Genomic DNA, 27,302 nt, shown 5'->3' with positions numbered 1-27,302 from the left:
ACCTTGAGGGAAGCGTTTTTTAGACTTTCTCAGCATAGAGAAAAAGGCTAAACATGCCTGTTTCCAAAACAAGGTAAGACGATGGATGATATATAAATAAAACCTGTGTTTTTTTTTTCGCTTTGAAGAATTAAATCCTGGAGATGTGAAGTTAGAAACAAATTTCCAAAATTGCGGCAGAACCTGATTTATCAACATGACCCATTATCCATTGTTCTAACAACTCAGTGAAAATTACATTTATGGACAATGTCTGAGAAAATCTTCAAATTATTTCAGATTTATTTTAAGGATAATTTGTTTTAGACTCTTTATTTACCGTCTTTACAGATGAAACACATATTTTTTCTTTTTTTCCCTCGTGTTTTCTCAATAGACCAGAGCTATTCCAGCACTTTCTAAAGCACACTTTTCAGGTCTTTACTTGTCCGTGTCTCATCTTGTTTTGAAATCTAAATTGGGCACATAGTAGGGGGAAAAAATGTTGCTTGTCATTTAATTGAATCCCTGAATGCTTTTTATTGAAAAATATTTTTGCAACATTATTTGAAGTGACACGACTGCTGCCAAATGCCAGAAGCTGTGCAGCAGATATCAGGCATTCCAGCAGCTTTAATTACAACCCTCAGCTCTGTTTATGGCTTTATTAAGGTGGGACCTCCCAGTTAACTGGTGAGCTTTAAAAACACCAAAAAAGGACACCTTCAGTGAACAGCGCTGCATCTTCTCACATATCCTACAGAAGCATGCCTCTCTGCGTCACGTCCCAGAAGATTAAAGGAGTCACCTTGGTCTGCGGAGCGCCTCCTGCGGTGATGCAGTTGTCTCCTCCCAGTGAAGACGACGTTCACCCTCTGCGCCCAGACCTGCTGGCTGCCCTCGTCCGACACCCCGCAGCGGGGCTCTGCCATCTGCCTCAGGGTGACACTGTCAAGTCGCCCTGTGATGGGGAGACGGGAGAGCCACTGGTACTCTCTGCAGAGAGAGAGGAGACGTCTTCTCAGTCAGGAGGCCACCGCGAGTGGACGCGCCACACAAATCTAACGGAGCGAGTGCAAATCCGTCTAGGCCAGGGGTGTCAAACATACGGCCCGCGGGCCGGATTCGGCCCACTGAACAATTTTGTCCGGCCCTGTGGCTAAATGCATTATCATTATAAAAAAAAAAAAAAAAATTTTTTTTTTTTTTCTGGCAATGTGGCAATAAGATGCCACAAAGAGCTCATCAGATTTGACTTTCACAAGTGGACAAGATAAAAGGAAGAGAATGATAAAACAATTATTGAAAAAAACATGTACTTCGTTTAATTGAAAATATGCAGTTCATATATTGTCCACGAGGGGCGCTGTGTTTTAATTAGCAGATTAAGCTTCAGGTGTGGAAAAATTTAAATCATTTCTTAATTTTTATCTGTTTGATGTATTTTGTCATGCAGAACAATGTTTTTAAGTTCCAAAAAATGTGAATAAATGTTTTTCAACATTGTATAAATCACTGTGATCAGTTCTTATGCATAATGCACAAGTAGATGTTTAACTGAGTAAAAGTATTGTTGAAATTGCACATACTTTTCATAAAAACGCTGAGGTTATTCATAATATATTGTGTTAAAGTGAAATTAACTTAATATAAAAATCAACAACAAGTCCACTTTTATTAGTTCTATTTAATCTTGCAATGAGTTAACTCGTGTGGCCCTCTTGAGATCAGATTAAGCTGTATGCGGCCCCTCAACCAAAATGAGTTTGACACCCCTGGTCTAGGCCATCTGTGCCGGCAAAGTTTTCTACTCTGTGGTGTAGTGGAGGAAAAGAAAAGGGCCCAGAGGTTGGTAAATTCCTGAATGGTTCAGGGAGGGTTCAGGGGATGTTCCCAGTACAGACACGGAGGAGTGCTTTAGGGCCTTGGGTTGTCGTACAGCCCTGAGGCATGTCCCACACCTTCAATGATGAACACTAAACACAAACAGCAGCTCCGACGCAGGTGCTCCTAAATAACAAAACTTTCCCACATTCCTCAGAGGCCCAGCTCTGACATCACTCACCTGATGGCTGACTGCACTTCAACAGCATTGTGGACCTGGTGCTCATGATGGAGATACCCATACTTCTCCAGAAAGTCCTGCAACGGCAGCACCCATTACGCTGTATTACAATGTAATAACACGAGACTTTTTTGTTTTTGGTTGGGAGAGGGGGGGGGGGGGTTAAAATGTACATTCAGCAAGATCAGAGTCCTAAAAAAAAGGCAACTGCAAAAAGAGAACTAAAAATAAGTAGCATTTTCATGAAATGAATGTATTTGCCCTTGATTTGAGCAGGTAAATAAGATTATCTGCCAATGGAATTAGTATTTTTACCCCTAAAATAAGATAATTAGATATACACCACTTGAAATAAGATGATGGAGATGAATTGTCCCTATTTTAAGTGCAAAAATCTTATTCCATTGGCAAATAATCTTATCTACATGCTCAAATCAAGGAAAAATACTCTCATTTCAAGAAGATTTTTCTTATTTTTAGTTCTATTTTTGCAGTGCGCATAGTTTTCTGTTGCTCTATATCATTTACCATCTTCATAAAGGGACCACCCAAACACATAAAACCCCCCCTGAGGAGTCCCTAAAATTCACAACCATTATTTAGAAAGTATTTCCTGCAAACATGGGACTCTAGAGCAGCTCCAGCGGTTTGACGCGAGGGAAACGTGTTTCGATCGAAGCCACAGGGAACAAGACAACAGATGTTGCACGCAGGTTTATGGTTGAGGCTAATTTGATGCGCTATACGTGCACGCAGGAGGTTTTCGTGTTCAGACAACTGCACCAGTGATTACAGATGTACAGGAACTGGAGGAGGAAATTAAAATCGGGAAAGATGATAGACGTGGGCTACGGAAAACGGGAGTGTGGAAGTAAAAGAATCCGACAGTGAAACGTGAGATGGGTTTATTCAAAGAGAGATGGGTCTGATCAGGTCTGCTTATGAATCTATAGTTTAACAGCAATCTAAATTAGGATCACTTCGCTATATTACTTTACCTTCAACTCAGGGACAACTGGTGTTGTTTTATTAAAGCAAAAGAAATATTTTCCCTCAGGGGAAAAAACCCTTTGAAATCTGCTCTCTAGCTGAGGTACATTTCAATTGAAGCAGATCTTTGTCTCCTATCTGTGTATTATTGAGCAGGATATTGATATTATATATTTATCATATATTATAACATAAACTTCAATGGATTTTAATTAGATTTGATGTGATCACCAATACCAGCTGGTGGACAACTGTTTTTTCTCCAGTAGCATCCTGTTTTTAGCTCCGTCCATGTTCCCGTCAACTCCAACCAGTCGCCCTGTCCCTATAAAGAACAGCTGTCCCACAGCATGATGCTGCTAGTAGCATCATGCTGTGGTGTGAAAGTGTTTCCCCCCTTCCAGATTTTTAGTTTTTTTGCATGTTTGTCACATTTAAGTGTTTAAGAACTTCAAACAAATATAAATATTAATCAAAAGCAACACAAGTAAACACAAAATGCAATTTTAAAATCAATGTTTTCATTATTGAGGGAGAAAAAAAAATCCAAACCTACATCTACATGGCCCTGTGTGGAAAAGTGATTGCGCCCTAAACCTAATAACTGGTTGGGCCACCTTTAGCAGGAACAGCTGCAATCAGGCGTTTGTAGTAATAACTTGCAACGAGTCTTATCCGGCACTGTGGAAGAGTTCTGCCCTACTCATCTTTGCATAATTGTTTTAATGCAGCACCATTGGAGGGTTTTCCAGCATGAACGGCCAGGACTTTGACTAGGCCACTCCAAAGTCTTGTTTTACTCCAGCCATTCAGAGGTAGACTTGCTCATGTGTTTTGGATCGTTGTTCTGGTGTAGAACCTTAATTTGTTTCAGCTTGAGGTCACCAACAAATGGCTGGACCTTCTCCTCCTGGATATTTTGGTAGAAAGCAGAATTCATGGTTCCACTGATCACAGCAGGTCTTCCAGATCCTGAAGCAGCGAAACAGCCTCAGACCATCACACTACCACCACCGTGTTTTACTGCTGCTACAATGTCACTTTTACACCTGATGTAACGGGACACAACGCCTTCTGAAAAGACCAGCAAGAAAACTGAGACAAGTCTTAATGTTCTTTTTGCTCAGCAGTGGTTATAATCGTGGGGCGCTACCATGCAGGCAGTTTTAGCCCCGTCTCTTTCTGATGGTGGAGGCATGAACTCTTACCTTAACTGAGGTGAGTGAGGCCTGCAGTCCTTTGGCTGTGGTTGTGGGGCCCTTTGTGTCCTCTTGGATGAGTCTTCTCTGCGCTCCCGGGGCCGGCCACTCCCGGGAAGCTTCACCACTGTTCCACGTTTTCACCATCAGTGGATAACGGCTCTCACTGCGCTTCGTGGAGTCCCAAAGCTTTAGAAATGGCTTTTTAACCCTTTCCAGAGTGATAGATCTCAATGACTTTCTTTCTCATTTGTTGCTGAATTGCTTTGAATCTCGGCATGATGTCCAGCTTTTGAGGACCTTTTGGTGTACTTCACTTTGTCAGGTAGGTCCTATTTAGGTGATTTCTTGACTGTGAACAGGTGTGACCTTGCCCTTAGCAGACGATTATTATAGCGGCTTTGGCCAGAGTGGGGCAACCATTTTCACCGCCATGATCCGGTCTACCCTCCATTTGAGGTGGCACCCGTCCCTCAATTTATTTTTGTCTGGAAAATGCTTTTTACGCACTGTATTTTGAGTTAAGAGGTATGATTTAATGATTATGAATAAGCAGGACTGGGGGCAACCCGAGATGACCTGCTGTGCCAATGGCACAACTAGGTGCGGCGCTGTTGGTAAGCAGCAGCTCCTCCAGCTCGTGCATGACAGAAAAGCAGGATATACATCTAAGTGTTGACCATTCACCTGATAAAATATTATTTACTTTAGACGTAGCCATTTATGTCAAAGAAAACAAACAAAAGTCCCCCAAAGAAAGCCTTGTTTCCTCCGGAGGACTGTGCACAAGCTTGAGGCACCAGTTTAGTCTTGTGGTTTCTCGAGGGGAGAAAACCACATGCCCCCCTGTAGATCACTGCGTCACCTCGATGGTTCTCTCCCCACATTAGGCGTTGAAGGAGAAGATTCGTTGTCTGAGCGTCCAATGCAGGGGGACCCACAGCCTGCTGTGCCGAGCCTGTGATATTGTGGCTTGTGTGGCTCGTATCTGCGATTCCCTCTCTGTGCTCCTGATGGCCCAGTCACAGATGCTGCAGACAGGGATCGCTGGATTTGTATTTGGGGCCACGAACGATGTGGCTCTGCAGGCATTTGGTTTGATGTGTAGGGAACGTGGTCGTCTGTTGGCCAACTTGGTTGTCACGCAACACCAGGTCTGGGTGGCACAGGCAACCATATCAGACGAGCGCAGACAGAGCCTGCAGAGTCTGGCAGTAGTGCCAGACCATGTTTCGGCTGGTTGACCACATACCCAGCAACCAAGGAGGCGCGAGACCCCCGGGGTGTTGCCCAACCAAAGTCTGGGCAGCACAGTCGGGCTGCAGCAAGGGGCTGGTGTCAGTCTAACGGGGAACAGGCTCCTGTTTTCACACCAGCACCTGGCCTACTCGGACAACCATTGCCAAGATGCATCAGTTTTGTCATTGATGTCCCAAGGTTACAGGTTGCAGTTCCCCCATCGGCCCCCGGCCCCATTGGGGGTCAAGGTGACCTCGGTCACAGATCCTGTACGGGCTCAAGTCCTGATGCAGGAAATTCAGGATCTTCTGGACAAAAGGGTGGTTGTCATGCCGCCTCATCGGCAAAATATTTTTTGATCCCAAAGAACGATGCTCCCCTTCGGCCGTTGTCAGACCTCAGGGGTCTGAATCAGTTTCTTCAAGCAAGCTGTTCAGAAGATTCGTTCAACTCAATCAATTTAAAAGACATGTATTTCCTTGTTCCCACCCATCTGAAATACAGGAAGTACCTGTGTTTTTTCCTTTCAGGGCATGGTTTACCAGTTTGCCATTCTGCTTTCCCCTGTCTCCTGTGGTTTTTACCAGGTGCATGAAGGTGGCCTTAGCCTTTCTGTGTTGGCCAAGATTAAAGCTCCTCCTGTATTTAGATGACTGGCTGATCTGTGCTCTGTCTCGCCAGGAGGCGTGCCTGGCGACGTCCATGGTCCTGGCCCACTCCCAGGCACTGGGTTTGTCAGTAAATAGGCAGAAGAGTTGTTTGACGCCACACAGCAGATACCCTTCATTGGCATAGCCCTGGATTCAGTAACCATGCTGGCACGGCGTAGCACAGAGCTGGTTTAACGGATTCAGTCCCTGCTCCAGTCTTTTCATTCGGGTGCAGCACCCCCAGTGCAGGTGTGGCTCAGTGCTGGGGATGCTGGTGGCAGCCACGGCCTTGACTCCCCTGGGACTGCTTCATATCCGCCCACTACAACGTTGGTTTAATGCCATCCGTGTGGACCACTGGTTGCACAGGTAGGTCAAGGTACGGGTAACGCCCAGGTGGAAGGTTCCTCTCCGTTGCTGGAGAGACACTGCAAACCTGTGACGTGGGGTCCCCCTCGGTGCGGATGTCACATCACGAGAGGTGGTGACTACAGATGCCTCACCCATGGGATGGTGGGTGGTGTGGTAGTGCAGGTCTGTTCACTGGTTGAACAGAGGCAGCTGCACACGTATGTTCTGGAGCTGTGGACCATTCACTTGGTGCTGAGGCAATTCCTGCCTTTTCTTAGATGCAAGCATGTACTCCTCCGAACAGACAATACATCGTCATTGTTTCATGTAAACAGTCTGGAGGGGGACCAGGTCACTGCAGGTCCCCGAGGGAGGCAGCATCAACCTTGAAGGTTCATCTGGCAGTAATCTCAGTACATCATCATCGTATTGATGGCAAACAGGTGGGGTCGCTCTACTGGGCAACATAATTTCTCAAAGGGGCAAGAAGACTCTGGTCTCCCTAACAGAGGCCGCAGCTACACCCTTGGGTGTTGTATGCCATTCCACTAGGAGCATGACTCTGTCCTGGGCGGCGATGAGAGGCGTGGGGGACATTTGTACGGCAGCATCCTGGGCGACTCCATTCATACTTGTATAGCTCTACCGCCTTAATGTGGGCCACGAGTCCACGGTGGCATCAGCAGTCCTGCCTCTGGCTTATGCTTCCTAAGCAGCAGGATAGTGTCCCATTCCTCATGACATTGATGGCGTAAGTCATCCTCCTTGTTTACTGCCACTGGCAGTCAGGAAGGAATAACCAGAATGGAGTTTACCTTGTAATTATGGTTCTGTGAATTCCTGGATGAGAGCTAGTCACTCAGAACTTCTCAACGAGAAGATCCCAGGACACCCAACGTGGCTCCTCGGGTGTTACTTAAAGAGGCAACATTCAGGTGGACTACGTCACGTACAGGTCTTCATTCACATTAGACCTCAACCTGCGCGGATCGCAAGAAGACATATCCGCTTTGTTTACTGCCTCTGGGATTCACAGAACCACATAGTCACAGTGAACTTCCATTATGGTACGTGTTCACAGGGGGGCAATCACCTTAAATTAAAAATCTCATTTTGTGTTTACTTGTGTTGTCTTTGACCAATGTTTAAGTTTGTTTGATATTCTGAAATACTTAACCCTGGAGGGGGAAAACGCTTTCTTACACCAGAGTATCTCCTTTGGACGGCGTGTCCTTATTGATGTGCAGGGCTTCACCACAATGTTCCCTTTTGATCTTATCTGACCTGAACACCTTCCTCCACATGATTGCTGTGTCCCAGCAACTGCAACCTGCATGACTAAATATTGACATATTATTAAACTCTCCCCTCCTAAACTGTGAATCTCTGCAGCTCCTCCAGAGATACCAAGGGCTTCACAGATTAGTGGAAGCATTTTTTTGAATGATGGAGTTAAACAGAGCTCCATGAGCTGTTTAAAACCTTGGGCTGTTGATTTATGATCTAGCGCTACTTTAAACCTGTATATCCCTAACTTGTCTGCTGTGTCCATTGGTTCACATGATGCTGTTTATTCAGGATTAACTCTAAACAAACTAGGGCTGGGCAATAAATCAATATAATAATATGCAATGGACACCTGATCAGTGTCAATAGAAAATACAGCCGAGAAAATCTTCAATAATTTCACTGAACTCCGATCCAGAACCACGTGGTATTCTGGGGGATTTAGGCAGAGGAAAGGATTTAACCTTTCAACCTCTCATGACCAAACTAAGCAAGGTTGGTAGTAGGGCTGACATATTTTAAAGGTTATATTTAGAAAGGGTTACAGTTTAAATTCAGGCTTTTTTCCCCTGGTCCTTGTTTCAAATAAGTAAACAAAACACGAATCAACAATTATATAGTGATACATTTTTCAGCCATATTGCACAGCCCTAAAACAAACATTTGGGACTTATAATTGTAATTATTTAAATCAAATGCAGGTGGACTCTTAATTTAGTCTCCTCTGATGGCGGTCGTAGCTGGATTTTATTTACGAGTATCAGGGTACAGAGGGGTAAATCCAAATGCATGGAACACTTTTATTCGCCAAACTATTTGAAAGGTGAGAATCATTTTTCTCCCACTTATAGTTATATATGGCTGGTCTTTTACACGTTTTGATTAAACTTACAGAGTTACAGAGCAACTGCTGATACTTAGGATTAATGTGTTTTCCAACCTGAATGTATAAATTCAGGTTGGAAAACAACCTTTTATAAAAGGCGCTTCATAAATAGTTTGATCAACATGTTGCTCATTATTTCAAAGGACAAATGTGCAGAAGTTGCCTGATGCGAATTTGTGATTTTCTCCAATGTGAGATCAATAAAGCCTATCTTAGATCAGACATCTTTATCTGACCCAGGGACTTAGACAACTTTGTCATTTTGTATGCACAGAGTGCGTACAGAACGAAATTTCGTTGCATACAGCTTGTAAATTGCTGTAAAATTAAATTACAGTATAAGGTGCAGCAGTGATTCAAAAGTAAACAATTTAAATGTAGAGAATGCAGGAGAAGTCACAGTGTACTGGTGAGTATTTGCATACATTATGTATAAATTCCCCCAATATAATCAACTTAAACCCATGCTCTTGAGCTGCTTTTCCATCTCCCTCGGACGCAATCTTTCAGTACTTTGACGTCAAAGTGTCAAATTCATCTACAAAGAGTTCAGTACCTCTGGATCCAGCAGCGGGGATCCCCGGACGGTGGTGGCGGCCAGCAGCGCCGCGGCAGCCAGGACCCAGACCCAGACCCCCCTCATGTCCCGGCCGGAGGTCGGCGGCTCATGGCGGGGTGAGCTCCCCGTCAGCACAGCGCGCATTTCTGCTGGGCGGCCGCTGCTCTCCTCATGGTTAAATATGCTGTCAGCCCAGGGAGCTCCCAGCTGATCTGCATCCCTGACAGCAGCGCTGCCGCTGGAGGAGGAAGAGGAGGAGGAAGAGGAGCACCGCCCCCCCCTGACCGCTCAGGGCAAAATACCAGCGGAGCACACACACACACGCTACTGTAAGGTGTACAGGCCTCTAAAGCCTTTAGTTTGTTAAAAAAAATAAAAAATAGTTTCACAGGTGGGGTTACAGCTAAATAAAATGTGGTTTTATAGTAAACTGTGATAAACCAGACCGTGTAATGGGTTTTTGGTACAGAATGGCATGTCTTCATAGAAGCATATGATAAAGCTTTCCTGGTAAATTGCTGCACAAAGTGCTTTTTACAGAGAAAATGCATGACACTGACTCTGAAGCGACTTTCTCCACTCTTCGGGCCCTAAATCTACACGAAATCAGGGTCATGGTGACTTAAAGTAGCAGGCACTGCTCTAAGTTTTGCTTTAAAATTATCCAGTTATTGCAAGTTTTAAACATAACCAATTCTTTATTAATGTGCTTCAATGAAACAATCAAAAGGCAGCTGCTTCCAAACCCTCATTAGCTGTAAGGAGATATATACACATCCATCTCTCTATATACCTATAAATAAAAAAAGATTGAAATATTGTAATTCACTTTTTTTAATTCAGTACCGAATTTATTTTTAGCTTTCTATTTATTTTTTCTTCTTTCAGATGCACATCAACAAATTCACACAGAGCAGTGAGAAACAGCCAGTTTTAATAGGATACCGGGGGAAAAATAAAGTCACAGAAAGAACATAGGTAAAACATTTTATTCAAGTCATACAAAAAAAAGAAAAAAAAATGGACAGTCTACCTCAAACCATCTGCAACTACAGTCAAAAGGAAACAAATGTACAGAACAAAAAGGTGACAACATGCCAGTCTCAATCAGCCCCAGACCTCTTCACGTCAGCTCAATGCATCCTCCAATCACAGATGACCAGTAATACTTAGGATGAACAAGCTAGAAAGACTAATGATGATTTATCACCTCCCCCCCGTCACACTAGACCCCCCCCCCCCCCCCCCAATGGCAAAGACAAGGGCTGGAATGGTTTCTTTAGACTCCTAGTAAGGCCGATCTCTTCTGTCGTCTCGTCGGTCACCTCTGAGGAGAAAGGACAGGAGACGCACCATGAGCTGAATCCTTAAACGGACGTTCTCTGCTGTCATTGAACCAGCAGCAATCAAATAAGCCACGTGATGTCAACCCAGTGAATCTCAAGGATATGGTACATCCTCCCCCAATGAAGACATTCAGCAATGCCACCAGCTTTCACAGCTCAGTTTTACCTTCATAGTTTCTCCACAACTAGGCCAAAATAATATTTGAATTTCTCCTGCAACCTTTTTAACGGTGTGATTAAACTGCTATTTTATTTTATGTAAAATCTCTTCATGAAATTGATTTCCTGTTTAAAATTACTGGTTATGCCTCCACGCCATCTAGTGGCCACACAACAAAACTACATCCTGATAACTTAACCCACCGTCCTCCCATCTTGTAGCCGCCTCCGAATCCTCTATCGCCTCCTCCAAAGCCGCCGCGGTCGCCGCCACGGAAACCGCCGCGGCCTCTGAAGCCGCCGCCTCGGTCACCGCCAAAGCCTCCTCTGCCGCCGCGATCTGGAGACAAAGGGAAACGTAACGCACCGAGTCGCTTGTTTAGAGAAATGAAGTCAGGTCTCTGCACAAAAAGCCCACAAACCTCCTCCTCCAAACCCAGCATCGTCTGGTTTGGGCGCGCCACACTTGTTGCACTCTTGCCGCCTCGCAAAATTCATGTTGCCACAAGAGCTGTTGGTGGAAAAATGTGCTTGTTGGTCATTAAAAGCAACAACAGGCGGCACGGTTTCTGCTACAAGACGAAGCTAACCTGTTAGGACACGGCCAGTCTCCTCCCTTAATGTCAAAGTTGGGTCCTCCACCACCGCCGCCGCCTCCACGACCTCTGAAACCTGAACACAAACCCGGCCGGTCAAAAAGGAAACACCAGCGCCGGCCCTCTGTACCGCCACACAGCCTGATCAGGACCCACCTCCTCCGCCTCCTCCTCGCCCTCCCCTGAACCCTCCTCTCTGCGCAAACTCAGCTCTGCGAGTGGCAAACGAGACTTTGATGGGCTTGCCGTTGAACTCCTTCCCTAAAAAAAAAAAAAAAAAAGGGTCCAAGCACAAAACGTGAGAAGAAGCCGGACGTGGCGAGAAGAAGACGACGTACGGAGCGGCGTTCCTCACCGTCAAACCAGTCGATGGCGGCTTTAGCGGATGGAGGGTCGTCGAAGGACACGGTGGCTTCTCCCTTCGGTCGGCCGGTGGCCTTATCAGAGTAGATGTTGATCATCGGCTGGCCGGTCTTCTTGTTCACCTGAAAAGAAATCACGGCGGCACAGTCAGAGTCAGGTAGACCCAGTGACCGGGTTACATCCACAGAGGAAAAAAAAACGCGTCAGCTCCGTACCTTGATGATGCCGATCTGCTTGAAGAAGTCTCCCACTTCCTGAACGGTCGCATCTTCGCCGAGTCCCTGTACGAAAATGGTGTTGTTGTCAGAGTTATCCGTCTCCCCGCCTGTGGAGGACAAGAGAAAAAAAGGGCGTGTCAGGAACTAGACGCCGGTCGAGTACAGACGCTCCATATAAAAAAAAAAAAAAAAAAAAAAAAAAGAAAAGAAAGCGGCGATTTGAGCGACTGAAAGCCCACCTGAGTCGTCCCTTGAGCCGTAATCTCGAGAGCCTACGCAAGAGAGAAGCGGATAGAAGAAAAACACTTTAGGAAGAACAAAATAAAATAAAATAAATAAAAAAAAGTCCTTCAAAGCAAAAACTTGTGGCGTTTCACACAGACAAACATGAGCCCTACCAACGTTTAGCGGTATAAACTAACAAACAAAGGCCTCGTTTACAGCCGTTACTGATGGGAGTTGTTGCACCGCTGCGTCACCAATACCATTACCTTTGCAACAAGAACAGAATTGCTCGTTTTCTTTGAGCTTATACCAGAAATAAAAAAAAACCCACCAGAAATGTCTCCTGTTTAGGTTTTCCCCTTCTTGGTCCTTGGAACACCTTTTTTATTTACAATCAGCCCCCCCCTCCCCCAGTCTTCATGCAGTATTACCATTATTTTACAACTCCAAGCTCTTTACCAAGTTATTTCTGTGATAATAGCATTAGGTGGAGTTCCTTGGGACTCTGGACATGAGTATGGTGGCATTCACTGAGACACTTCTCTCTTTTTTTTTTACCCCTCCCGCCCCTTTTTGTGTTTCTGCTAACTCAAGCTCTCTCCTCCCCCACCGACACAGTTCTGATGCTCGTCACTTACCACCGAAATTTTTGTAGCCACCACGGTCACCACCTCTGCAGAGGAAAAAATTGAAGACATGATGGCTTTTCCTTTGTTCCAACCGAGAGCTCAAAGCTCCCCTACATCCACACCAGTTTGCACTCCTGCCAGGGTGTGCGACTACAAGTGGAGACGTCTCACACGATGAATGCGTTAGTCTTCGGCGTTACAGAGCAAATACACAGAGTACCAGGAAGTTCTCACTGAACATCCTGGCAGACGAGTGTAGACAATCACATGTCAATGGGTCGCCATTTTTACAAACAATTTGGTCCTTTTTCTTCCTTTTGTTATTTCTTTATAAAGCCAGATTGGATATCAAAAAGCTGGGTGGGGTGAGAAAAAAAAAAAAAAAAAAAAAGCCCAGCTGAATTTGTCTGGAGGCCAGATCAGCGACCAATGAGCAATCTTCCAACGGTTTCATTTCTAAAAAGATCCTTTAACTGAGGTCCCAGTTTTAGCTCATTCACTCTGAATACCTGTAGTATAAAATGTAGATCCATGTTAAGACAGTAAACAGGCGGACCATTGTCAAACACACAACACTTGAATAAATCTGGCTGAAATGAGCAGTAGCTGCACATGAGGCTCCGGGTCAAGAGTACAGAACACGAGTTTTTTTTTTCTTTCTTTTAACCGAGAACGTTTACCTGGTTTCCTTTAATGCAGCGTTAGAGCAAACCTGGCCGGAGATCTACCACAACATTAAGTAATCCTGTAAAATCATCAGGCGTTAAAAAAGGTTCAGGTCATCAGATTCATGTACAACAGAGTATTTGGTTGGTCTAACGGCGACGGCCCTCATCCTAGCCTTAGCGAGTGGTTTGTGTTGCACTAACGCCTCAGAAAGCGTCGCAGGGACACGTGATCAGAGCCCAGAGATTTCAATCTGAACCTTTTGGCATTTAGGTGGTGAGAAAGAAAAAAAACGGTGAAACAAAAAGACTTCAGGAAAGAAGCTCGGCTCCCTTTAACCCTTCCCTCCCCAAACAAGCCGTGTCTGCCTCAGCTGAGGACGCTGCTTAAATGCTCAAGACAGACCCGTTTGAATTTAGGTAAAAACCTGTCAGGAGTAGTGCTGCCATCGGCTTTATGAAGGAAAACCTGAGATTTGCAGGTAAAACTCGCTCCGTCACAATGCGCTGCTCATCCCCACCAGCTCACTCATCGGGGGGGGGAAAGCTGCCAAGTCAGTGGCTCCATGATCCCAGATCAACTCTTTGCTAATGAACTGCATACCTGAGTGTTTATAGTTCTGCCGACAGATCCGGGTCATTCTGACCTCAATTTAATGCACATTTGTTGAAATCCTGCTTTTGTGTTTAAACCCGTCTGCACGACACGCTCCTCGGGTTTAATGAGCTTTGAACCCGTACGTGTGACGTCTCCACAACACCTGATGGTGGCGTGACAGCGGCTCTGTCCCGTACGCCTCTGCAGTGAGGAGGAGTTTGAACAACTAGCTTTGGGATCCTATGGATTCTCTGATTAGCTATTAGCTTAGCATTCAGTGTATTTAGCTTTCAGCAGCACCGCCTCAGGAAGTTTATGAGACTGAGCGGAGCATGGGTGTGGTACAGATACCTGAAAATGGCACATGATGAACCGACTGTCAGTGTATTATTAAGCAGGGTCAGGCTGGGCAGTGTAAGTGGATCTGAGTGACAACACAAGATTGACTCAACTAACTTTTCATTCTTTATAAATGGACACAGGTTTGCCCTGTTAAAATCAACATAATTTGTTGTGACTTAGCCAACCTTTGGCACTTCTATTGTTGTTGTAGACCGGAGAAAACCTTTGAGAATCTAAAGTACAGTCTGCAGATCACTGGTGTCCTGGCTCTGGTCTGGGTTGATGCATATTCTGCTCCTTCACATAAAGACTAAATGTGACCTTCAGCGAGCGAGTCGACTGCTACTATGGCAGCCATTAACCATTTCATCTGAAAAGATTTAGCTAAAGAGCAAACGAGTCGAGTAGCTGGGTCACTAAATCCAATCATCTGAATAGAGGTTCAGTGCAAATCTCTCCACTCAGAGCAGCAAGTTTCCGGCCGGGTGGCTCTTTGTGTGGCTTCTGCTACTGATGGCCGAGAAAACTAGAGTGCCCAAAGTTCAAGATAAAAAATAAATAAAAAGAAAGAAAAGTGTGTGTGAACTGAATTAGCGGTCCATAATGGCACCAAATCCATTCTGCAAAACTTGAGCAGGAACCTTCCGCTGAATTCCCCCCCAATTTTTTTTGATGTGCGACTAATCTGCATGTTTGTGTAAGCTCATCAGAAAGACATTTGATGGACCACCTCTGAACAACCGATATCTGTAGAACCAGACTAGGAAACTTAGTGAGGTTTGATACATAAATACCGTTTATTATGGCTGAACTTTCATTTTCTGTTTACCTTTTTGAAGGCTGGTATCTAATTTGTGTTTTCGGTTATTTGTCCTAAAAGAAGAAGTGTTAGTTGGTACCAAAGTACACAACAAGGGTTCACATTTTATCTAGATAAGCTTTTTGATGTTACAGCCTCTTTGTTCCTTGTTTATGACAGTTTTCACTACAGGAGGCATCTCTGTGCTGAAGTCAGGTCAACCAGAAAGGGCTGTGGCCTTTTGGCACATTCAGCTGCAGATGCATCCCTCGCTGCATCTAAGACATGCCATGTAACTGCATTTTAAGCAATAAGATGTTGGTTTTCTTTTCAAAGTAAAACTGCATTTTATCATTCGCATATTACTTAAAATAAGTGCAAATAGTTAAATGAAACATCTGCAGAATGCACCTTTTTTTTTTCCATCCAATCGCTGGACAGCTAGAATAACCATTGGCTGCAGCCCCCATTCAACAAAGGTCTTAAGTTTTAAAATAATTGCCTCAGATCATTGAGAAATGGCACATTTCAGGCCTCACAGAGGGACTCGGGGAAAATAGAAGGAAATATTACCAGAACGTGGATCTGGAGCACAAAGCTGGCGTGTTTCGTAGTTGAAAGCTAATGTGTCGAGCAGCAATACACAATGCATAGATACCTGGAGGGGGGCAGTGGCATTTTGCAACTTACCCCATACCAGGAGGTCCACCTCTGCCGCCACGATCGTAACCACCCCGGTCATAGCCGCCGCGGTCATAGCCACCACGGTCGAAGCCGCCGCGGCCTCTGCCTCTGAAGCCACCTCCTTCGGAGCGGTCTCCGCCGTCGCGGCCAAACCTCCCGCCCTGACCACCGCTTTCACCTGACAGAACGAGAAGTGCCATGTCGTGTAAACAGACGGGGCTTAACATCAAAATTCTGACTAAAGCCAAGATATAACAAGGCTAATGATGAATACCATCACTCCATCTCCCATAGCTACTGCCTCCACCTGGTTGTCCCTGACTAGCATCATATCCACCGCTGGCCTGTCCACCATACGAGCTCTGCTGGCCGTAGGTGCTGCCGCTGCCGCTGCCCTGCCCCTGGCCTCCGCCGTAGCCGCCGGCCTGCGCGCCGTAGGAGCTCTGCTGCCCGTAGCCTCCGGCTGCGCCCGCTGCTTGACTCTGCCCGCCGTAAGGCGCAGCTCCTTGCTGGCCGTAAGTGGAGGACTTGTCGGCGTACCTTTGTTGGAAACAGACGAATGTTAGAACAGATGCGCAACACTGGACAAATCTGTTCAGTCCGTCCAGCCAAGCGGCTTACCCCGACGAGTCCTGTCCATAGCTACCGTAGGTCTGTTGCTGCGACTGGCCATAGCCTTCTGCAAACACAAATTTAATGAGCAAAGTCACCTTTCAAGTCGTCCACCTGCCGTTCAAGAGACCGCCTGAACGACGAGCTGCTTTACCTGAAGCCGGAGGCCCTCCCTGCTGACCGTAGCCACCATAGCTCTGTCCTCCGTAGGAAGCACCACTCCCACTGTTTCCCTGTCCATAACCCTGCAATTCAGAGGCATCAGTAAAAACGTTCCAACCGTATTAGACGTGAACGGCGGTTGTCATTTAAGACGTCATGGTCCACCTCAGAAAATATCTCACCTGTCCACCCTGCTGACCTCCATACGACCCGTAGCTGCAAACAAGAACACTCAAATTCAGCTCACGGAAGAATAAAATAATAAAAATAATATATAATAATAATACAACTAAAAAAAACTATAATTTTAAAGCTATTTAAAAAATTGTAACAAAAGAAAAAGATGACTCAAGGACAAAATCTAATATAAGCATTACAAATATCTCCAGACTACATGTCGTTTTCGCCTCCTTCGAGGCTGACGGGAGTTAATAGTTACCTTTGTGCGCCACCGTAGCCTGAATCTGAAAGCGTGAGAGGGGAACAAACAACACAGTCAATTTCACGTACAAAGTGTTTATTAAACGGCGAGTTTCAGACTTAGCAAGGTGACCGAACGAGAAGAGAACAGAGCTAAAAGGAGAAAAAAATGGGTCAATGAAACAGGCCGGGCCCAGGCGGACACGCAAGAAAATGGCGCCCTAATCAAGCCCCGGCTCCGACTACTTACTGGAAACCAACTGAACCATCTTAAAACCTTAAGGTTAACGGGCGTTCTCAAATGGTATCTTGACTAAAGCTCATTCAATCTGAATTTACAACACCGTGTAACAATAAAAAGCACGGTTCTGTTTAAATGGAAAAAGCTGATAGTTTCGGTATAAACAAAGACGCATTCAAGTTCGCTAGCGTCAACGGACTTGACGGGAGGTTTAACAATCGCAACAGGGCCTTTACTCCGTTTACAGGAATTTCAGCCATCGTGAATGCATTAAAATTGACACATCGTGTCGAGTAATCCAAATCTGTAGCCTAATTATATCAAAGCCACGCAGAGGGACGGAACTGCTTTCTAAACGTCGGTTAGTTTCCATGAAATAGACGGCGCCGCTGTCTGGCCTCGCGGCTCAAAAAGCCGCATTGCAATTTGACCTACTTCTAAAAACTATAAGCAAGCGAAATAAAGGACGTCCAAGAACATCTACACTTACCAGTGGCCATTGTGTGCCGTTAGGTGTGCAGCTAGCTTAAAAATGACTGATCTGTTTGCTGTTTTCAGACCGCTAAAAGCAATAATTGAAACAACACAGCACCACTGAGCGGGGCACGCTGCAGCACTTCCCTTTAGCGGCTCGCTCTGCTTCTTTGGCTGCGGCTCAGGGCAGAGACCTCTTATCCACAGACGACTCTCACTACCGCCACCTACCGTTCAACAGCATGAACCGCGAGCTGGAGCGTGGCCGCAATGTGAAGATGCTCATGTTAGATTAGATAGTTTGTATGTTGCAGGGAAAATGAAAGTTAAAAATCCACTTAGAGAATTAGAGAATGAAGTTTAGTCTCGATATAGCAGTAGCATAGCAGTAGTTAATCATCAGAAAACCTGTCTAAAATATTACTGTTGTTTTAAATAACCACAAACGTATTAGTTTTAGTTATAGCTAATGGTCCCCTGATTTTTCCTTGTTGACCGGACTTTCCCTTTAAATGCTGTAAAACAAGCACATGTACAAACATGAGGACGGTAGCAGGTAGCTTTTCATTCAGCGCCTTGCAAAGTTAAATTTTTAAATGTTTTGTCTTGCGATAGACAAACACAGTGGTGCCGCACCCACATTCACACATTAATTGATTGAAGACTCTTTATGGTAATTATGTGTTACCATAACGAAAGTTTGGTGAAACACCAACTCAGAATTCAAATTGATTATATATAACACGTAGACACAACAAGATATGTTTCCACTTTTTTATTTTTATTTTATTGCACCAACATTGCCCGAGAAGCTTAAAGAGTGGAAATAGTCCATAGCATTCGATAACATTCAGCATTTGCCTTTTGCCCTGGATGAGAAAATTGCTCTTTCTGCAGCAGCCTGAATTTTTCTTTATCCATCAATAAATAAATAACAAATCAACCTCTATTTTCTAAATATTTCTCAATGGGGGCCCTTCTTTTGGCTTGGGCACCCGCCCCCAAAAAATGTCTGCACACATGCCTGTGGTGTAGAATTGTGGAGTGAAAGAAAAACCATAGTGTTGAATTGTACAAATTAAAGCCTAAAAAGTGTGGCATGCATTTGTAGTCAGCCTGTACTGTGAATATTTTGCAGAAGCACCTTTTTGGTCTATTGACAACTGGAACTCGATTGGGTTGAATCTCTACGAGCTTTGCAGAATATCTCAAGCTCAAAGGTCAGATTGAATGATGACCAAGACTAATTTCAAATTTTCAAATCAGATTTTATTCCAGGGTCCCCCTGTATTCATCTCAAGCCTTTTCCCTTAATAAACGTCCCTGGTGAAGAAATTAATCCCCACACCTGATGCCAGCATCTGATCAGATTTAAATGTTTGTGTCAAATTAGACAGATAGCGGTCACTTTACAGAACGTAAACTGCTGTGCAATTGCATGAATGTATTAAACACTCCCTGGGAACTGTGCAAATAGTCATTAGCACAAATTTAAATGAGCATGTTAATTGATGCTCAAGACAAAAAGACAGGTAGAGGTCAGTTTACGGAAGGATGTAAATTACAATGCAGTTGAATGGATATTCCTGATAAACAGTTAAAAGTGTGCAAATAGACATTAGCATTATGTAGACAGTGTAAATAATTCTCAATTGGAAGAAGCTGTGGAACCAGCAACATGTTTGTAAACATGTAACGGACTATGAACTGGGCTGGTGGTTTATTGATTCTCAGCAGGGGGCGATAGCCTTCACCGCTTTGGGAAAGAAGCTGTTTCTGAGTTTATTAGTTTTTGATTTAGTGTTCCTGAAGCGTTTACCTGATGGATGTGGGATAAACCGTGCATTGCCCGGATGGGTGGGATCTGTGGCAATGAGCCTGGCCCTTTTCTGGACTCGTGCAGCATTAAATCGGCGTCTAAATCTTATAAATGGCATCCCACAATCCCCAGTGATTGGGTAATTGGCTGATAGAAAGTCCAGTATGAAGGTACATTTGAATCGATGCACAAATTCTTTTGATTCAAATGTACCTTCACAGATCAGTCTGTTTTAGTTTTCTAAGAAAAGCCGTTGTTGGGCCTTCTTCACCAGGTGGAAGGGGTTCACAGTCCAGGAGAGATCAGGAGATGTGAATGCCCAGAGACTGTCTGCTGTCCACATGCTCCACCGCCTCCTCCTGTATATAGAGAGGAGTGTGTTCAGTCCTCCTGGACCTCCTGTAATCTATTATGACCTAGTTGGTCTTACTGGTGTTAAAGATCAGGTTGTTCCTGGAGCACCACTGTGTGAAATTGTGGACCTCGTCTCTGTACTGGATCTCATCAATGTTGGCGATGAAACCAGAAATTTACCAAGCTACTCAAGACCTGCCTCTACTCCTTAATGTCTGACACCAATTGAGCCTCATACATTAGTTTTATTGCACTCCGGAGTGCTTTTACTACCATGTGCGATACCTTTTCACACACTATTTGCATTAATGTCAACATTTTGTGTTTTTACTGCACTTTACGTCTCAAATGTCTATACGAAATGAATCGATTTTTGTAACATTCGACTTCTAAGTACAAAATATTTACAGTTTCTATTTATTTTTCTCAAACAAAATAACATGATGGTGATGTTAAGTGTCCAGGCTGGTAAAGCACTACAGGTGTGTTAACTTTTTGACAATCTGGATCATCTCAGATTAGCTCTTACCAATTAAGTGCCACTAATTCTCATAAAATCCAGACTACACCTAAAACGGAGTATTTAAAGACCAGCTTGTGCTTTTCACTGCTTTTACAGATGGCGTATCTAATCGTAAACATAAACAAAATCTGCTTTGTTCAAAAGCATGTGTTTTAGCTTATAGACAAAATAAGGTGTGAAAATGATCATGACATTTCACTTTTAGTCCTTCACAAAAATAAAACTGGATCTGTATTGCAGATGATCAGCAGCACGTCTGGTTAGCATGCCTGACTGAGCTACTTGCCTTGAAGAAAGACATCATCCCGACAAATTAGTCCAATTTTATTCATTAAAAATGCATGCCTCCGTACAAATAACGACATTACAAAGTGTAATGGCAAAGAAAGTGACAGCGCCAGATAAAGTGTCTCTTGAGATTTTAATTTTACTATGAAAATGTAAGCCTGGAAGAAAATAAAAACTCTACAATGTCATGCTTTTAATGCAAACATCTTACAATAAGGCAGAGGTTAAAAAAGGCACAGACCGGACTTCGGATGGTTGGCTGACCTCCATCGCCCCCCCTTCGTATGTTCTGAGAGAAGGAGCACAGACCGAGAGCGAACGCACACAATATAAACTTCTGTTTGGTGGTCTCTACATGGTGGTACATACACAGTAAGACAAAAAAACAAAAAAAAAAAAAAAAACATCACACAGATAGAGTTCTCACATTAAAGTTCAATCCATATTTCCTCTGTGGTATCTGATTCATATAAAGCTGTCATTGCAAACGGTCAAGTTTTAAAATGTAGCGTTTCAAATGTTCCAAACACATGTTGCTTTCCTGCTCGTTTAAAAGCAGGAGACAGAATGGACTTCAAATGCACATAATCTCATGCTTTTCCGTGGATCATCATCATTTTCAAAGTTACTGAACCATTAAGTTTCTGCATACAGTTCCCTGGTCAACGTACATAGATAAACATTAATGTACTAATGAAGATGTTTTCCTTGTAGAGGTATTTTACACATTTAAAGTACTTAAAGTACTACCAGATCAGCTCAGAGACAAGCAGAAAGTCGGCACCCTTTCTGCGTGGTCAGGCCGCACCAGGTCCATGCAACCCTCTTTTACCTGCAGCTAAAAAGGTGGAAAAACTGCAGATTCCAGAAACATTATATGATCCATCTCCATGCGTGACTCTGAGCTGATTTAAGCTTTCTCTATAAAAAGGAATTTCAAACCACCGGGTTGCTTCTTCAAACATTTTAACCATTTTTTTTTTAATTTATACGAGAGACTCCTGACGGTCTCTGGAAACCAAAGCGGTAAATCTCTGTCAGGCCGGACACCGCGGGTCAAAATGAGGACCTGAGCCTGCGTGCGCTGGGGGGTACGGAAACATGTAATGCAGGACGCGAAGGTAAGAAACGCTGATGTGAACTCCTGGAGCTGCTGAGGTAGGGTTTGCCCTCATCATCCGCTGCTACCTGTAGCCCTCATGAACCGGTGGGGGGGAGACGGGGGGGGATATTAAGAAGACTTTTATTGTTTTCATATTCAGTCCTGATGAATGCAAACAGTAAAAACAGGAACTTTAAAACTATCACTTCAGAAGTGAAGAGTGAGGCTTCGTGCCGGAGGCTCCTTAGCTCCAGACGTCCTGTGAGTAGCGTCCCTTGGTCATCAGTTTCTTGACGTAATCTGTGGCCTGGGTGCGCGTCATGCCTCCGAATTCCTCCGCGATCTCGTAGAAAGCCGTCTGCACGTCTTTAGCCATGTTCCTCGCGTCTCTGGAGAGTGAACAAAATCATTTGCAGATAGCTTATTTATCAAACAAATTGCAAACAAAAGTAAAATAAATTGACTTTTAGAAAAAAATATATCTCTGAGAATTCACTCAGTTGTGGGTTAGAAATGAAAAAGCTGTAGACGTTTTAGGTGCAGGGTTTCGGCAAATCTACATTAAATTTATTATCTTTTTAGCCAATTCTGATTTATATTTTAGGCAGACATTAAATTAAATAGATAACGTAAGTAAGCTAAATATAATGTGGGTTTTTTGGCCCAATCACTGTGGCTGACGAACTGTTTTAGCCAACGATTGAAGTCCTGCAAACATAAAGCTTCCCACAACTAAAAAGCAGCAAGTTTGGATTTCAATCCCTTAAACAAACACTAAACCAGTTTTAGGGGCAGAATTATTTTGCAAGTTGAAAAAAAAAATCCTAAAATTAGTCAATGAAACATGTAATGAACAAACATATCCTAAAAAAAAAAAAATCAAATAATGAAATTTAAGACTATTTATTTTCAAGACTGCAGAAACCCTGAGGTGAACATTGTATAATTTTACATTCACAAATGAATGAGTTTTTTAAACAATTTACTAAATATAAAAAAAATACATAAAATTTAAATTAATCCCATTAAACTTGGATTAATTAGCTATTTAACTGCTTAATTATACATCTTAACTGTGTAATTAAATACTTCCTCAGGTGGAAGAAGATGTGAAATGTGTTGTTTGTCCTAAATGATCTGGTATCTGCTACATTAAAGTTTATGTTTTTAGGCAGGGAAATATCATTTGATGGTCAAAAACTGAGCCCTGAGAAATGTTCACTATAGCTGCAGATAAAACTAAATAATGAACTGCTTAATATCCACGAAGGCAGTTTGTTATTGCAGATTATGGGCGGTCCGTACCCGCAGACGTAGATGTGAGCGTTGTCTGTGTGGATGAGCTTCCAGACGTGCTCCTTGTTCTTCTTCAGGTCATGCTGCACGTATACCTGAATTTACAGAAACGCAATAAAAAAAATAAATAAATGTCCATCTGGGAGTTTGTAAACTTTTGATTTATGAAACATGGTATATAAAAAGCTCAAACACAACTGAAAAACAAGTTTACTCCTACACGCACCCCCACAGTTCAGTAGAAAACACAAACTAGTACTTAAACACAAAGGTAATGAGAGCAGAACATGTCTATATCTAGTCTATGGTTATTATTGACAGAATGTCTCAGTAAATTATCCATTTTGTTTCATTCGCCCCTATAAATGAACTTCTTTTAACCTAATTTTGGAGTAGAAACATGTCAGCTACAGCAGCGCGGTAATGCCGTCATACAGGCAGTCTGACCTTATGTGCCTGGTCTCTGGAGAACGCAACATTGAGCTGCGTTAAGACTCCCTTCTTCTCTGCCTCCTCCAGCTCCTCCTGGTAAATATAATCCTCGTTCTTGTGTCTGCAGCCGAAATACATCACCGTCTCTCCGACATCCTTCCCTGTGAAGAAAAAGCATCTGCGTCACATTTAAAGCGAAGTCCGTGCAAGACATGCGCTCTGTATTTGGTTAAAAAGAGCCGGATTTGCCATGGAGTTGGCCATGTTTTCCTGCAGAAATTAGATTTATTTTGTCTAATGTCTGAAGGGGATTCCTGCAAACAGCAGCGAGTTAAATTTAAGATTTCTTTACACGGCTCTGAAGACCATTATGATCTAAACTGAATCGCATTAAAAGCATATTCTAGTTCTGGCATTTGTCACAATTGATTTTAGAGCAGCTTCAGTGCTACTTTTCACGGTTCATTACGGCTATTTTTTAATGGCTTTTAGTCTGCTACTGTGAAATATACGCTTTTCATAACAAAGGAGTCATCAGTAACTAAATAACCGAGCTTTTTTTTTCAGGAAGTGAAAAGACAGTTTTTCCTGCAGGGCTTTTAATGCCTGATAATTAGAACTTTGTAGCTTAATGCCACTTAAATATCTCAGACAAAACTTCAAAACAAAACAATATCAACAAATAAATAAATAAATAAATAATGAAAAAATCAAACATATGTCAATTTTATTACCCAACTAAAGATAATTTAAGGCCTTGTATAAATAAATCTGACCTTTAGGATTTTTGCGGTGTAAAATTGAAATTATTACTTTTTAAGGTCCTGCAAAGACTCTGGAAACACAATCTTTGAAAAAAAAGATCCTGATATGTACTGCTTTAAATAATTTACATTAAGTTGTTAAAATATATCTTAGTTTTCTTTTTGCCATGACTAAACTAATGAGTCCAAAACATTCAGACAAATATTTATCTTTGCCACACCAATTACTTTGCATCTGCTCCACTGCTTGTGCATCAAGGGGCCAAACATACAACCAACCCAAAAAAATAGAAAATGAATCTTAATATATTTTATTTATTAAGATTAATTTAATGTAATAAATTTTGAATTCCGAGTCCTATTTAAATTTCCTATACCACATAATCTGTTTCATGTCTTGGCGTAGCGGTGTCTGCCCATGGATTTAAACTTATGACTGAAAAGCTTGACAGAAATAGAAACTGAAAGCGAAATTATTTAAAAATCTATTCAAATGCACACCAGCAGCACACAGCTGAATGAAAATATGCTGCTTAGGTTCTGAAAGTAAAATGGTAAACAAGCAAAAAAAACATAATAAGTAAATAAAAGTTAAACAAAAACAGAAATAAGTATTTAGTAGTATTGCACGGTTGCATAACAAATAGTAAAATAATCATAAACAAATGTAATCTTTATGAATTTTATACTGGATTTATTAAATTTTTTAATCAATTACTAATGTATTTGTCGGCTTTATACTTATATAAATGCATAAAAATATTTTATAATTAATATAAAAACTGGTTTATGGCTCTTTCATTACTTAGAGAGTGGGTGTGGCTTAAACTGCTGTAGTCAGTGATTGGTTGGAAGCCCCAGCTGCCGGGCAGGTTAACCAACCAGGTGCCAGGGTCTATTAAATCAGCCACAGTTCAAATCCTCTCATTATGGACTGTAGCACATACAACTAATCGTTTCCCCATTTAATTTATTTCAAAATGAGCCTGTATTTAAATAATAAAAAAATGTGTTTATTATGTATTTTATTTGAATTAACCCATATAATCAATAATACTATATTGGATTTTGTATATTTATACTGTCACAATCTTGGCCCTTGGTTTTTCTCTCCTCAGTGGACTGGGTGGGCAGTCTATATAAGGACAAAAAAAACTTCAAAGTCCTTCGCCTGATGTTATCGTGAAATCAGAGCAACACCACCAACACCAAGGACAAACATTACGACACTAAGAGTGATTGAGCACCTTGCTCTTTGAGCCAGCCTCTCTCCTGGATGAAGCCCATGAAGGGAGCGATGCCGGTGCCAGGGCCAATCATGATCACCGGGTTGGAGGCCTTGAACGGCAGGCGGAACTGCGACTTGCGGATGTACATGGGGACGGTGGACTTGTGGCCGTTGACGAGTTTGTTCTTCAGCCAGTTGGTTGCAACTCCCTTGTTGACGCGGCCCGTCTTGGTCTCGTACTCCACCACCACGGCACAGATATGGATGCTGTTGGGGTGAACCTGTGGAGCACATGCATTTCATTAGGACACCGATAAGTCACTGTCTGGACTTCTCATCTGTGCCGTTTTTTTGTTACTTTAGACGACGAGGCGATGGAGTAGTAGCGAGCCTGGAGACGAGGCAGCAGCTCACATAGGTGGTCAATAGGGGGCTTCAGAGACGGCATGTCCTCTAGGATGGCCCGGATGTTTCTGCAGGAGTCCAGCACCCAGCTCTGGTAGAGAGCCTGCAGACAACAACGTGGCAATTTAAGAGAAGATCCTACACGTCTATATTGTGGTGCTTTCAGGCTTAAACGTCGGTGCGAGCCGACGACTCCTCGCCGACCTTGCCCTCGGGGGAGGAGGAAGCCATCTTTCGCATGTTCTCCTGATCCTTGGGGTCGGAGGCGTACTGCGCCAGCTCATACAGGACGTTGGTACGAGGCGGGTTTGTGATGTCCAAGTAGTGAGTGAGGGCCGTGCGGTAGGTGGTGGGACAGGGGAACGGATGCTTTTTGTTGGACTCCTCTGTGAAAAGATGACAAAATTGATCAGTATTTCAGCTAATCGTCCACAGTTATGTCCACTATTAATGTGTCTTTAATCAGATTTTCCTTGTTTTACTGAACAATGATCCAAACAATTGAGCTTTGCAGGTTTTTATTAGCAAACATGTCTAATTTATATCAAGACTCCTACCAAACCTTTTCCTGCCACGGGTTAAAAATGTCAATGTTCTGATCTTAAAGTCTAAATTAATCCTTTTCTTTGTGGCAGAGGGCGACAACATGCCAGGAGGCCACACCTCAGAATCAAGGCTGTGGGTCCGACACTCACCAGACGGCCCTGATCAACACTCCCAGTCAGAGAAAACGACTTTGCCCTAGTGTTCAGTTGTCGACCCTTATGCACTTCCTGCAGAATTTCAGCTTGTCCTTTGATAGCAGCTGTTTAAAGGTCTTTGGGTCATTGTGCATATGAATGCGCTCACACCCACCTGCTGGTTTACGTTGAGCAACCCCCACCCTGGTGGCGACACAGTTCTGTAGCTCTCCTCTTTCATGACCAATAATCTTAACAGTTAAATCCCTTTTTTTATCCTTTTTATGGGTTTTTACGGCACTAGTGGCTCTTTTTTCGAAAAGTAGGCCGACAAGAAACGGGGGGAAGAAACGCGGTAAAGGATCTCAGGCCGGACCTGAACCCGGGTCAGCTGTGTCGAGGACTTAAGGCGTTCCTATATTGGATGTGCTCACTACCCCTGCAAAAACGGATCTTAAAATAAGCAAAATGTTCTTAAACATAGTGTTTTTGTCCTTGATCTGAGCAGGTAAACATGATCATTTGCCAATGGAATGAGTATTTTGACCTCTAAATTAGGATAATTAGACATCCTGCACTTGAAATAAGATTATGGAGATGAATTGTTCCTATTTTAAGTGCACAAATCTTATTCTATTGGCAGATTACCTTATTTACCTGCTCAAATCAAGGA

General features: G+C 43.3%; 3 protein-coding genes across 9 annotated transcripts in view; all 3 read right to left on the bottom strand.

Moving 5' to 3' along the window:
• Positions 1–9,481, bottom strand: part of mmp28 (matrix metallopeptidase 28) — a 34,344-nt gene extending 24,863 nt beyond the window's left edge. The window contains exons 1-3 of one of the 2 annotated variants that reach the window (XM_012859422.3): positions 9,203–9,481; positions 2,045–2,121; positions 788–975 (exon numbers count right to left, since the gene is read on the bottom strand). In XM_012859422.3, coding sequence (XP_012714876.2) covers positions 788–975; positions 2,045–2,121; positions 9,203–9,349 — 412 coding nt within the window. In that variant the 5' untranslated portion in view covers positions 9,350–9,481. The remainder of the gene's footprint in view (positions 1–787; positions 976–2,044; positions 2,122–9,202) is intronic. The other variant, XM_012859421.3, reaches the window with a different exon arrangement.
• Positions 9,482–10,119: 638 nt separating this feature from the next.
• taf15 (TAF15 RNA polymerase II, TATA box binding protein (TBP)-associated factor) lies at positions 10,120–17,909 on the bottom strand. Of its 4 annotated transcripts, none has more exons than XM_021314745.2 (16): positions 17,755–17,909; positions 17,043–17,067; positions 16,786–16,819; positions 16,596–16,686; positions 16,451–16,508; positions 16,104–16,369; positions 15,836–16,007; positions 12,751–12,785; positions 12,127–12,159; positions 11,885–11,994; positions 11,662–11,791; positions 11,463–11,567; positions 11,301–11,382; positions 11,133–11,221; positions 10,915–11,050; positions 10,120–10,532 (listed from the first exon to the last, which is right to left on the bottom strand). In XM_021314745.2, the coding sequence occupies exons 1-16, from the start codon at positions 17,762–17,764 to the stop codon at positions 10,493–10,495; spliced, it is 1,416 nt and encodes a 471-aa protein (XP_021170420.2). In that variant the 5' UTR covers positions 17,765–17,909; the 3' UTR covers positions 10,120–10,492. The 4 variants fall into 4 exon arrangements, with proteins under 4 accessions (XP_021170420.2, XP_021170423.2, XP_021170424.2 ...); XM_021314748.2 differs by having other exon boundaries at positions 16,137–16,369; XM_021314749.2 differs by lacking the exon at positions 12,751–12,785.
• A 2,833-nt stretch (positions 17,910–20,742) lies between these two features.
• Positions 20,743–27,302, bottom strand: part of porb (P450 (cytochrome) oxidoreductase b) — a 28,344-nt gene continuing 21,784 nt past the window's right edge. For all 3 annotated transcript variants that reach the window (XM_012859335.3, XM_036149756.1, XM_021314762.2), the window contains 6 exons: positions 26,154–26,335; positions 25,903–26,052; positions 25,564–25,825; positions 23,568–23,713; positions 23,130–23,215; positions 20,743–22,213 (listed from right to left, as the gene is read on the bottom strand). In XM_012859335.3, the coding sequence (XP_012714789.1) occupies positions 22,069–22,213; positions 23,130–23,215; positions 23,568–23,713; positions 25,564–25,825; positions 25,903–26,052; positions 26,154–26,335 (971 nt within the window). In that variant the 3' untranslated portion in view covers positions 20,743–22,068. The remainder of the gene's footprint in view (positions 22,214–23,129; positions 23,216–23,567; positions 23,714–25,563; positions 25,826–25,902; positions 26,053–26,153; positions 26,336–27,302) is intronic.

This window comes from Fundulus heteroclitus, chromosome 18 (genome assembly GCF_011125445.2).
Source record: "Fundulus heteroclitus isolate FHET01 chromosome 18, MU-UCD_Fhet_4.1, whole genome shotgun sequence".
Lineage (NCBI taxonomy): Eukaryota > Metazoa > Chordata > Actinopteri > Cyprinodontiformes > Fundulidae > Fundulus > Fundulus heteroclitus.
The sequence above is the reverse complement of the archived record's forward strand: the minus strand, read 5'-3'. Positions and strand labels throughout refer to the sequence as shown.

Excerpts from the sequence above, each read along its gene's own strand:
- taf15 (XM_021314745.2), bottom strand. Across the intron at positions 16,687-16,785 it reads GAGGTCAGCAGGGTGGACAG|GGTTATGGACAGGGAAACAG; the intron begins GTGAGATATTTT and ends TCTGAATTGCAG. Across the intron at positions 11,051-11,132 it reads TGCTGGGTTTGGAGGAGGAG|ATCGCGGCGGCAGAGGAGGC; the intron begins GTTTGTGGGCTT and ends CTTTGTCTCCAG.